The 12,825-nt window shown below is 37.9% G+C and overlaps 1 protein-coding gene and 1 long non-coding RNA gene across 3 annotated transcripts; both read left to right on the top strand.

Moving 5' to 3' along the window:
- Nucleotides 1-1,494: 1,494 nt before the first annotated feature.
- On the top strand, nt 1,495-7,021 carry LOC116725759 (zinc finger protein 883-like). Of its 2 annotated transcripts, none has more exons than XM_032572112.1 (2): nt 1,495-1,726; nt 4,156-7,021. In XM_032572112.1, the coding sequence occupies exon 2, from the start codon at nt 4,160-4,162 to the stop codon at nt 5,948-5,950; it is 1,791 nt and encodes a 596-aa protein (XP_032428003.1). In that variant the 5' UTR covers nt 1,495-1,726; nt 4,156-4,159; the 3' UTR covers nt 5,951-7,021. The 2 variants fall into 2 exon arrangements, with proteins under 2 accessions (XP_032428003.1, XP_032428004.1); XM_032572113.1 differs by lacking the exon at nt 1,495-1,726 and adding an exon at nt 3,961-4,046.
- Nucleotides 7,022-9,056: 2,035 nt separating this feature from the next.
- Nucleotides 9,057-10,514, top strand: LOC116725818 (uncharacterized). Its single transcript, XR_004340481.1, has 2 exons — nt 9,057-9,328; nt 9,677-10,514. It is a non-coding gene; the product is annotated as an uncharacterized LOC116725818 (long non-coding RNA).
- Nucleotides 10,515-12,825: the final 2,311 nt, after the last annotated feature.

The raw sequence follows: 12,825 nt of genomic DNA on the forward strand, positions 1-12,825 counted from the left end.
AGCAACATAGAATCAATAATCAAAACACAGCATTAAGTCAAGTTCCATCAATAAATTTGTAATTGATTACATTTCAAATACAATTCTAAACAGGTGGGTTTTTAGTTGAGATTTAAAAGAAGTCAGTGTTTCAGCTGTTTTACAGTTTTCTGGAAGTTTGTTCCAAATTTGTGGTGCATAGATGCTGAAAGCTGCTTCTCCTCGTTTGGTTCTGGTTCTGGGGATGCAGAGCAGAACCAGAACCAGAACCTGAGAGGTCTGGAAGGTTGATACAACAACAGCAGATCTTTAATGTATTGTGGTGCTAAGCCGTTCAGTGATTTGTAATTTGTAAAAGGTGGAGATCAGAAATTAATTTGAGCTGACATTATTAAAGAGACATGAAGGTTCAGGCAGCATTCTAATAAGCAGTTGAGAAAGTTAAAAATTGCCTTTATTGATTCCAAAAGAGGGATTTTCGATATTTGTAAAATTTTTATTTCAGTTCATTCATTAAACAAGTCTTTCATTTACGTCTGAAACGAAGATTTTCTTGCAGACAAATCTTTCTATTTATCCCAAAATGCCGGGTCTGATCAGGAACGTTGTCTCTAGCTGTCTGAGAAGATTTGAATTTTCTGGATAAACCTGAATAAACTGAGTTCTGAAAACAACAGTGGGATGTTTGTCCAGAAGGAAGAACAATGTTACAACTGTTTGTTAAATGTTTTTTTTCTTTTCTTTGTATTCAAGTTAATTTTGTAAAAGTTTTCTAAACCATGTGAGACCCTGATGTGTTCTGCTTTTTTTTTTCAGGGGGATTTTTCATCTAACTAGTGTTTTTGTGGGCCATGTGGTTAAATAAAAATGTAAATAATTAGAAAATGGGACGTATCAAAGTTTGTTTGGTTTTTGTTCTTCAGCTATTTTTCTCAGGAAGATTTTAAAGGAAAAAATGTTGAATATTTTTGAGAGACGAAGAACTTCTATACTCAACAAATATCTTTCTTCAATTTGGTTCTCGACAGATTGCATTACCATTATGAATAATGAACATCAATAAAACACATTTCTCTGTAAAATGTCTTACCAGTCTGGATGTTGTGTTGTTGATTAATGTTGTAGTAAATTATAATAATGTGCATCAAACTGAGTCAAAGTATAAAACCAGTTACATCAAATCCTGCATTAATTGCGTGACCTTCAACCTTCTGGGTAATTTCTGAGTGTTAACATGGGTGTGTGTGGAGTAGATGTGTGTTCTAGTTTAGGACAGGAAGCTTCTGATTCCGCGTTTCATTTTCCGTTGGCTTGACTGCAGTTTTATTTTTTTCAAGTATTGAAATCAGAATTAAAGTTTCTTAAATTCAGCTTGGATAAAACTATGTATTTGCTATACCAAAAAATCCCACTAAAAAGTATTTTGGTATGAAGAATACAGATTAGTTTCAAGCAGAACTTTAAGCGTGTTGTGTGTTTCAAGAGTAAAGCTCCGTGTGTGAGACTTCCGGCGGAAGTAAGCAGCAAGGTGCTAGCAGCGTTAGCTTCCTTCTGTTCGGTTGGAAAACGGTTTTTGCTGTGTGAGCTGAATATTTCCGTGTCTGTAGTAACAATATCTCCGGTTTATCGTCAGAGAGACTAAGAGCTGCTGGATAAATATTCAAACAGATCGATCATCAGCCCAGCTGGAAAACCCGAACCGTCTCGGAACCTCCTGGAAGTGTTTGCTGATCCAGACTTCATCGAAGTAAGATTCCCATTCTCATCTTTGTGAATGTGAATTTAGGCTTTTAATGGCAAAAAACCAGATCAAAACAGATTCATGTTGAAATCGCATCGGTGCCTAAAACCTGGAGATAATTATTACAGGAGCCGTGTGAGATTAACGCAGAAAGATCCAGAAATACAAAGGAAATAAATAAAACGGCACCATGCAGTTAAATTCTCTAATAATAGATCATAAAGAATAGCAGATAATCCTATAAAGATGTATTATTTTAGGAGTTGCAGGCAGAGGAGCATGCATTAAGCAAATAAACAAGAAAGAATACATTGTAGAGCAAGAATAAAGGAAAGTTGGAGTAAAGTCTAAAAGAAGTCTACAAATAGCATCCTGACGTAGGATGCTGCAGATGGGTCAGCGCTGTGTGCAGAGTGATGGAGACAGCATCCTCTGTTGACCGGTTCGCTCTGTAGGCGAACTGAAGGCTGTCCAGGTTTGCGGGGATAAAGTCTCTGATGTACCTCAGAAGAATCCTCTCAAAGCACTTCATGATCACCGGGGTCAGAGCGACGTGCTTTGAGAGGATTCTTCTGAGGTACAGGTAAAAGTATTTTGTTCCAGTTCGTAGTAAAAGGAAAAAACAGTTTTAAACACAAATTTAAACGTTTTATTTTAAAAATTAAGTAAATAAAATTAAATTCTATTTTCTGACTTTAATACAAATTGAATCCTCTTTTTTTAACAGAGGAGAGATACAGTAACTTTTAACTTTGAAGATCAGGGTCCCCTAAGTTAACCCCTTTCTATAAATATGAAAAATAGAAAACTATTGGTTGAGCACTTAAAAATATAAAACACACATTTTGAAACTGCCTGAAGGACAAAGACGACAAATAATTATTTTAACTCTTTATGCTGCATTATTAAATTGCAGCATAAAAAGGAAAAAGAAAATGGACGCCATTGTTTTTGTTCTCAATGACTAAAATAATATAAAGATGCTAAAGTATTAAAACCCAATGATTTTAGCGAAACTCTGAACACACTACTACTTATGACTGTCTTTTAACCCCCGTTATTTAAAAATAAAGATATTATTGTTTTTCTGAATTCGGAATAAGAATCAAATTTTGAAGTTTTGAAGGCCAACATGTTTAAATGTAAAATAAAAGTCTGTTCGCATGTGTTGCTCCTGGTGCGTTCAAAGACGGCTCAGAATGTTCTTCATATTGCTATATGATAACAGATTAAACATTTGTAATGGCTGATAGAGGGTCAGAGGTCACAGATACAGGAAGAGCAGGGCCGTCCCATACGTAGCATAGAATTTAAGCTATTAGAAGGTGCTAATTCCCACCTCTTGTCTCTATTTTTATTTTTTTTGTTTTTTCTTTATTTATTTATTGTTTACTGCAGAGCTTCTCAAGTCCAGCCCTCAGGCCTCCTGCTCTGCATGTTTTAGATGTGTCTCTGTTTCAGAACAGCTGATCCAAATGATTGCATGACCTCTCCTGCAGGCATCAAGTCCTGCAGAAGCCTGTTAATCACCACAGATTCAGTCCAGGTGTGGCAGCAGGGAAACACCTAAAACATGCAGGGCCGGGGGCCTGAGGGCCGGAATGAGAAACACTGGTGTCAGGTCTAAATACCTATTAAACAAACACAGGAAAGACAAGAGAGTTAGATTCTTTGTTTCTCGCGAGGAGAGCAGACAGAGATGTGCTTTCAGTTACAAATCTCCAAACCGCTCTGAAACACATCTGTCTGCGCCTCTCTTTTATTGCTCTTAGGAACCCTCTCACACTGAGCGCTGCAACTCTCAAAGGGCGGGGAAAACAATTCATCACATAGTTGCAGCGCTAAATGACATATACTATCTAGACACATGTTATCTACACTCTAGATCCCTTTTGCTCCAGGCACGGCGTCGAATCGGACACGTTGTATAGCTTCAAAGCAACGGCTTTGTAGCACAAAGAAGAGCTGAGTTTATTTCAGGACTGATAAACTCAGCTGGGAGCAACTAGCACCTCTGTCTTGTAGGAAGTCCTGCAGGGCAACAGCTGCTGAGAGTAGCTGTCACCTCTATTTCCCAGGGAAGCCTTAGGAAGGAATCAAAGTTATTTAACACACAGAAGCATTACTTATACTAAAAATAAAGAGTAAAAGCATATAAGTAAACATCATCTAAATGTAACTACAAGGCTACATGATACAACGAATATTTGATAATTACTAATAATACAATTTACCCAACAACTGGTTTACTGGAATTTGGACAAATGTTAAGTCTAAACACAAACTGAAAACTATATTTGACGTCCCCATTTTCCGTCTGATCCAGGTTAGGCTTTGTTTTGATTCGTTTACGCCTTCAGTAATTCTGGTCTCTGTTTTCATTTCGCTGTGCTGGATCTCAGAAAAATCCTTAACCTTCTGCTGTCCTTCCACAGCCTCATGTCTGTTCCTGCTCATGCTCTCATAACTGAAGGGCAGAACTCAGATGTCCACATGACGGTAAACGCTATGAAAATAAAAGAGCAAAAACAACTCAAGATGGGTGAGCCAAAAGAGGAACCAGTACATCAACCAGTCAAAGAAGAACAGGTTGAACTGTGGGGCATTCAGGATGAGGAGCAGCTTTTAGTGAAACAGGAGAGCAGCACCTCTACGGCGACTGCTGCTGATGAGAAAATATTCCACAATGAACCAGAACTGGAGCAGAGGATGGAGATAAAGGAGGAACCAGAACCTGTAGAGATTAAAGAAGAGCAAAAGCATCTCTGCAGTGATCAGGATGAAGATCATCTTTTAGTGAAGCAGGATCCTGAAGCCTTTATGGTGTCTCCTACCTATGAGCAAGAAGACAATAACGAACCAGAACCAAACAAGAACCAGCTGCTCTCTGCAAACGGACCTGAAGATGAGAACCAACATCAGCAAGAAAGCAACCAGAACGACTCAGGATCCAGTAGAGATAAAGATCTGAGTCCAGAGAAGAGACCACAGGACAGCAGAAATCAGAGGGACAGTGTGGACAATTCAGAACTAAAAAAACATAAAACAGATTTACCCTGCTGTAAAGTATGTGGTAAATACCTGACAACCCGACAGCACTTGAGTTTGCACATGAGAATCCACACCGGGGAGAAGCCACATCCTTGTAAGATGTGTAGTAAATCTTTTAGAAATAGTGGTAATTTGCTTCGGCATGAAAGGACTCACTCAGGAGAAAAGCCGTTTTTTTGCGAAGTGTGTGGTAAGTCCTTCAGGTATGGTGGACATTTCACTATTCATAAGAGAACACACACAGGGGAAAAGCCATATCACTGTAAACTATGTGCCAAATCCTTCAGTGACTGGACAGGTATGACCAGACACGTGGGAACTCACACCAACGAGAAACCATATCCTTGTGGAGTGTGCAAAAAATCTTTCAAAAAACGACATGACTTGTCTCGTCACCTTAAAACTCACACAGGTGAGAAGCCTTTCTCCTGCATGACATGTAGGAAAGGCTTCATCAGGAAATTTGCTTTAACTATGCACATGAGAACTCACACAGGCGAGAAGCCGTATCCGTGTGAACTGTGCGAAAAATCTTTTCGAGACCAGAGTAATTTAGCTCGACACATTAAAACTCACATGGGAAAGAAGCAGTATTCTTGTGATGTGTGTGATAAATCTTTTAGAGACCGTGGCAATTTGGCACGTCACATAGGAACTCACATGGGTGACAGACATCCTTGTGAATTCTGTGTTAAATCTTTTAGACAGAGTAGTGATTTGGTTCGTCATCTTAGAACGCACACAGGCGAGAAACCTTTCTCATGTTCGACTTGTGGTAAAAGTTTCCCAAGGCAATCTGCCTTGAATGTTCACACAAGAGCTCATACAGGTGAGAAGCCGTTTTGTTGCGACTTGTGCCACAAATCTTTTAGAGACAATAGCAACATGGCTCGTCACCTCAGAACCCACACAGGTGAGAAACCATATTCTTGCAAACTGTGTGGTAAGTCCTTTCAGCACTCTTATTATTTGACCAATCACATGAGCACTCACACAGGTCAGAAACCATATCCTTGTGATTTGTGTGATAAATTTTTCATGCAACGCAGCGATTTGGCTCGTCACCTGAGGACTCACACAGGGGAGAAGCCTTATTCTTGTGAATTCTGTGATAAATCTTTCAGACAGAGCAGTATTCTGACCCGTCACCTCAGAACTCACACCGGTGAGAAGACTTGAGACTCTCCCATACTTCTCAAGCTGAACAATCAATGCGCCGTTTTGCTTTTATGAAATGGTCATGGAGAGAACACCACCCCTTCCTGCAGACAGCCTCCTTTGTGGACAACGTCGTTGCAATTTCCGTCCAGGAGTTTGTAGCCATTTGACAGTCTTCATAGTTATTTGGTGAAGAATTACGTAAATACATAATTCCTCACCGCATTCGGTAAATGTCCCTCAAAAGTATTCATGTAGCCTGTGAATACAAAAACCAAATACTGGTTGAAGCAAAATATCAATATTGCTGTCTAAGCTTATTTCTACACAAACCTGCGACCAATCACAACGCGCAGAATGACTCCGTTTTCATCTTGTGACTACGGTAGTGAGAGCCGATGTCGACACTTCAGAAGGTTTCCAAAAGTCTTCATGTTGACTTGGGGAAAAAGTTTCACCACTCAAACTAAATAATCATTTATTTAAGTGATTGTTCTTGTAATCTGTGTGTAAAATATTTACTTTCAGGTTTAAATTGATTAAAAACAAAATCTGAAGAAGTTCTCTGGACTCTGGAATAATGTATTTCTTGGTTGAAGGACAAAGATCAGATCACTTTTATAATCAATACTTAATATCACCTTCTGAGGTTCACTTTCTGGTTACAGTCAGACTCTTTGCTGCAAATTCACTGGGTTATAAACAAATTCGCAATTGATGGACAAGCTTCTTTATAACAAAATTTTCAATTTCCAGCACATTTATTGTTATGAAAATTTAATTTTTTTCTACTTAAGTCTTATGACCATGTTGAACTTTTGTGTTTAAAGTCTGGTGACTGTGTGAACATGTGACTAGGATTACATTGTTATATGACCTTGAAATAAAAACTGATGGCGGTGTACACCGATGGACTGACAGCCAACAGCTGCCCTTAAATTTGAAAGTTGAACTGAGGTATTTGTTACTAATTTGCATTGTTTTGTAAAAAGTCTGAGGACAGAAAACTTAATGATGTACAATATTATTATGTTGATTGTTTTTGATGTGAAGCCATTTGAAACTTGACTTTTTAAGTGTTTTATAAAACAAGACTTAGAGACTTAGACTTTATTGATCCTTTGGGAAGACTCCCTCAGGAAATTGAAGTTACCAGCAGCTCCCAGGAAAAAAACAAAGATAACACACAGTAAGCAAAGGTGCAAAAGAATACAAAAATACAAATTAAATACTAAGGTACACACTAAATGTGAGTAACCAAAACCTTAAATTATGCAAGAAACAAGAAATAAGAATATAGAATATAAGAATATAAATGAATATAAATACAACACAAAAAAAATATAAGAATTTGGCGGATAGATTGACCAGTGATATCGTATTGCACTATGTGGTTTGACCTGATAAGTATGGAGAAAAATACAAGGGGTCACTACTCCTTCCACCCTCTGTCCTGTGTCACCTCCCCCCCCAATGAGGAATTGTACAGTCTGAAGGCATGGGGGACAAAAGAGTTCTTAAATCTATTGGTCCGGCACTTGGGAAGCAGCAGTCTGTCACTGAACAGGCTCCTCTGGCTGCTGATGACGGCGTGTAGAGGGTGGCTGCTATCGTTCATGATGTCCAGCAGTTTGTTCAGTGTCCTCGCCTCTGCCACCGTCACCAGAGAGTCCAGCTTCATGCCGACCACAGAGCCGGCACGCCTGGTCAGTTTGTCCAGTCTGGACGTGTCCTTCTTGGATATGCTGCCTCCCCAGCACACCACGGTGTAGAAGAGGACACTGGCAATCACAGACTGGTAGAACATCCAGAGCAGTTTGCTGCAGATGTTAAAGGACCGCAGTCTCCTCAGGAAGTACATCAGCTTTACTAAAGGCGTTAACATACAAGTCAAAGTATCCAGGACTGGTTTTTATTTTCTTTTTCCTCAGCATCAAAGAAGTTTTACAGAAAACAACTTTGATTTTTTAATGTTTTTATTTTCTTATTCCAGTTATTTTTTTATTTTTATTTTTTGGCAACTTAAAAATTGACTGAATAATGTAGAACATTTTTAATAGTTGAATCAAATTCTTAATGTATGTATTTATATCTAAAAATATGCAATTATCTTCCTAATATAATTTAAAGACACTCATTTCCAAATTGTGTTCTAATCTCTTGTCTTCTATAAAGGCCAATGATAAATCTGAATATTTAATATCTACATGCTCCCACTAGCCCAGGGTAACGATCTAGAGTCAGCACAGCTTCAGTTATTACAGCTTGAAGTTAGTGATCAGATCCAAAATCCGGGGTTGGTGATGAACTCTGACCTGAACATTCAAAGCCACATAAAGACAGTTACAAAGCCAGTCTTCCATCTATGCACCATTGCACCAGTAGATGGCACTGTTTTTCATTTCACCTGTTTGATAGTTTGGTTAGAAAGCATTCAGTTACTATCGTGTGTGAACACAGCAGCATAAATGTCAGGATGTGGTGAGTGTCTTGTATCAGCCTGATGTTTATTAAGGGTAACACTGAACTATTTCCTGCACCTGTGGAATAACAACAAGTAGGACATTGGCTTTATTGGTAACGTACACATTTAGAATCAATTTTAACCAAACAAACCTAAAGACAGCTCAGAAAATTGCAACATATAAGGAAAGTCTGTATTTTGAATGGCCAGGAAAATAAAGTATGGAACCCCATTACTGGAAGATGAGTTAATGTGGATTAATTTCCTAATTCCATCCTGGAAATTTTCAGGGAGGTTTCAACAGGAAAGGATGAAAAACTCTAGAGATTATCTGTCTTCCAGATCTAGATAAAGGAAAATTAGTTTGAAAAATATTTCCAGAATTATTCCATATCCCCTTGTTTGAATGTGCTCCACTCTGCCTTTACGTTCTTGTATCGCACCTTTCATCCTGGACAAGGGTGGTCAATGTTCAGGCCAGAAGTGGAGTAGTGCTGTGTAGGCCGAATAATTTTATCAGCATTGTAAGAATTTTGTAATTGTAATAGTTTTATTATAAAACTTTTTTAAGTGTTGAACCAGCGCAAATATGTAACACATTGAATCGGTGAGGGCCGGGAGGGGAACAGTTTTCAGCGGAACTTTACATGTAGTGGCGGTGTTTCTGCTGACAATCTGTACGTGGGTACATCCACCGGAAGTAAACAATAAAGCGCTAGCGCGTTAGCTTCCAGGTTTCTTTGTGCTAATCATCGCTTACAGGACGGATTTTGTTCTGTGAGCTGAATATTTTACTGTCTATAGTGACAAATATCTTCTATTCTTCTATATAGAGAGCGACTATCTACCGCTGTTAAAGAAATATTCAACAACCTCGTCCTTTAGGAGGAAGAGATCGATCGTCATCAGACTGCAAATCATCTCGGAACCATCTGGTATGTTAACTGTACAGTTCTGAATGAACTAACGCCACAATAAGATCAGGGAGCCATTTTACACCTAAGCTTAATGTAGCTGTTAGTAGAGGGGAGATAGATATGTATTTACTTCCGGACCCTTTTGTATTAATCAGACTAGTTTTCTGTGATAGATTTTCTTCGCCCCATGTTCCAGCTTAGACTTGAACCAAATCAGTAGAAATTTACTCCCTAAATTAAAAACTTTTCGACTGACCCGGAACAAAAAGCTTATGGTGGAAGGAAGCTAAATGCAGTGCAGTTTATTCCAGAAAAACTTCAATACATTTTACAGTAAACCTTGTCCTACTGTTCTTCATTCCCCAGGCTTTCCACAGAACCATGTCGGTTCCTACTTGGCAGGTTCTGGCTGATCGTCTACTTGCAACAGAGAAGAGAAACTATTGTTGAGAAAAGATCCCAAACACGGTAGAAATGAAAGAGGAACCAGAACCTGTACAGGTTAAAGTTGAACATGAAGAATTAGAAGTTGTACAGGTTAAAGTGGAACATGAAGAATTAGAAGTTGTACAGGTTAAAGTGGAACATGAAGAATTAGAAGTTGTACAGGTTAAAGTTGAACATGAAGAATTAGAAGTTGTACAGGTTAAAGTGGAACATGACGAATTGGAAGTTGTACAGGTTAAAGTGGAACATGAAAATCTCTGCAATGATCAGGATGAACATCAGATTGTAGTGAAACAGGAACCTGAAACATTTGCGGTGACTCCCACTAATGAGCAAAGAGGCAACAGTGAACCAGAATCAAGCAGAGATAAAGATGAAGAGACATCAGGACATCAGGACAACAGAAATCACACAGAAAATGTAGAATTGGAAGATAATGCACAACTAAAAAGGTGTAGAAACACCTTGTTGCCTTGCGACGTATGTGGTAAATTGTTATCTTCATGTCAACAGCTGACTGTGCATATGAGAGCTCATCCAGGAGAGAAGCCTTTCTCATGTCTGACATGTGGAAAAGGCTTTAACTGGAAATCTTCCTTATCTATGCACTTGAGAACTCACACGCGTGAGAAGCGGTATGATTGTAAATTGTGTGACAAATCTTTCATACGAAGTAGTGATCTGACTTGTCACATGAGAACTCACACAGGTGAGAAGCCTTATTCTTGTCAGTGGTGTGATAAATCTTTCAGACAGACTTGTGATTTGGCTCGTCACCTTCGAACTCACACTGGGGAGAAGCCTTATTCTTGTGAACTGTGTGACAAATCTTTTAGGCAACGCAGCAATTTGGCTCGTCACCTTAGGATTCACTCAAGTAACAACTCGTAATTCAGTTTCATTCAGTTTTTATCATGTCGGTTTACAACAAATGTCATCTTAAGCTGCTTTACAGGACATATTTATATACAGAAATGTATAGTAAAATCTAATTTTCAAATTCCAAATAGTCATATTCAAAATGACTTTTATACAATCCATTTCAATCATAGTTATATTACAGAGCACTTAAAAACGCTTGGATAACTCCTCTGTTTCTTCATTCCCTGCTAATTAGCATCTACATGGAATGTGTGTATGTATGTATCTATACTTCCATAACATTCACATTTATTCAAAAATAAACTTTCATCTATGTTGTAGAAGTACAAATTGTGCACATTAAAGTAGTTGCTACATAACATTGATTTATATTGGTTGTGTTAACTTTAAAAAAAATTTTTTGTCTGTTCAGAACAATCTGACATTAATATTTGAGATTTCTCATTTTCCTAATGGACTGTCATTCTAAAATAAAACAGTAAAGGTTGAAATAAAACAATCAAAATACGACCCACAGAAAACAACAGAATCCAAAACAATACAAAGTGTCTGGGAGAGAAACAAAAGGTTTGTTCTGCCATCAATCTCTGACTGGTTCTGGCAGAAGTCATGAAGGCGTTAGCAGCGTTAGCTTCCAAGTGTTTTCCCCTCTTTTAATAGACGACTTTTGCTGTGTGAGCTGAATATTTCAGTGTCTGCAGTGACAAATATCCTCAGTTCATCATCAGAGAGAATCCATCAACACATAATTTCCTGGTATGTTAACTGCATGGTTCTGAATGAACTTCTACTGGAATGTGGAAGTTAAATAAATTAAATTACTGGACTATTCAGGTCTTGTGGTTCTGGTCTGCTCTTCATCCCCAGAACCAAACATGGAGTAGCAGCATTTATCTTATATGCTAAGCTAATCTGGAACAAACCTCCAGAGAACTGCAAAACAACTGAAACACTGAGTTGTTTGTTATTTGCATTCTGTTTTTATCATGTAAAGCACTTTGATTTACCTTCCTGTTGAAATATTCAATACAAACAAACTTCAGTTATTTGATTATTCTAATATTTTGGTGCTGCTGTGTGTAATTTACAACATACATATGCTGGTCAAAAAATTAGAATATAAAAAAATGATTTAAGTCAGTAATTCCATTCAGAAAGTTAAACTTATATATAATAATCATTTGTTCTACACAGACTGATATATTTCAAATGTTTTTGTTTCTTTTAATGTTGATGATTATAACTCACAACTAATAAAAACCCCAAATTCAGTATATCAGAAAATTAGAATATTATCTAAGACCAAAACAAAAAAAGGATTTTTAGAAATGTTGGCCAACTGAGAAGTATGAACATGAAAAGTAAGAGGACGTTCAGCTCTCAGTATTTAGTTGGGCTCCTTTTTCCCAGATTACTGCAGCTCTGCGGCTCGGCATGGAGCCCATCAGTCTGTGGCTCTGCTCAGGTGAGAGTCCAGGTTGCTCTGATGGTGACCTAATGAATTGTTGGGTCTGATGCATCACATCTTCCTCTTCACAGTAGCTCAGAGATTTTCTATAGAGTTCAGGTCAGGTGAGTTTGCTGGGCAATTAGGAACATGGAAACCATGGTCCTTAAACCAGGTACGCATCTCCATAAAGCAGGAAGCATGAAGTGCTCTAAAACTTCTTGGTAGATGGCTGCATTGACCTTTGACCTCAGAAAACACAGTGGACCAACAGCAGCAGATGACATGGTGCCTCAAACCATCAGTGACATGTGGAAACTTTGACTGGACCTCCTCAGTAATAATCATCAACACTAAAAGAAATAAACATTTGAAATATATCTGTCTGTATATAATGAATGAATGAATATAATATACAAATTTTGCTTTTTGAATGGAACTACTGATTTAAATCAAGTTCTTTGTGATACTCGAATGTTTTGACCAGCACTTGTAGTTTTGATGCAAACTAATCTAAATTACCTGAAAGCTAATTTGGCTTCATTTCCAAATTCCACAGAATCTGGAAACGAGAACTGTTTTCTCAAAATTCACTGTTTATACAGAACTATTTTAATTTGTTACTGTTTACTGTTTTAGGTTTGTATTTCAATATTTGTTTAGTAGTTTAGTTGAGAGTTACTAGCATTGTGAGGTTAAAGGGTTTTAACTGGAAGGTTGAATTATTAAATTGAAAATA

Source organism: Xiphophorus hellerii, chromosome 9 (assembly GCF_003331165.1).
Source record: "Xiphophorus hellerii strain 12219 chromosome 9, Xiphophorus_hellerii-4.1, whole genome shotgun sequence".
In the NCBI taxonomy this organism is placed as follows: Eukaryota; Metazoa; Chordata; class Actinopteri; order Cyprinodontiformes; family Poeciliidae; genus Xiphophorus; species Xiphophorus hellerii.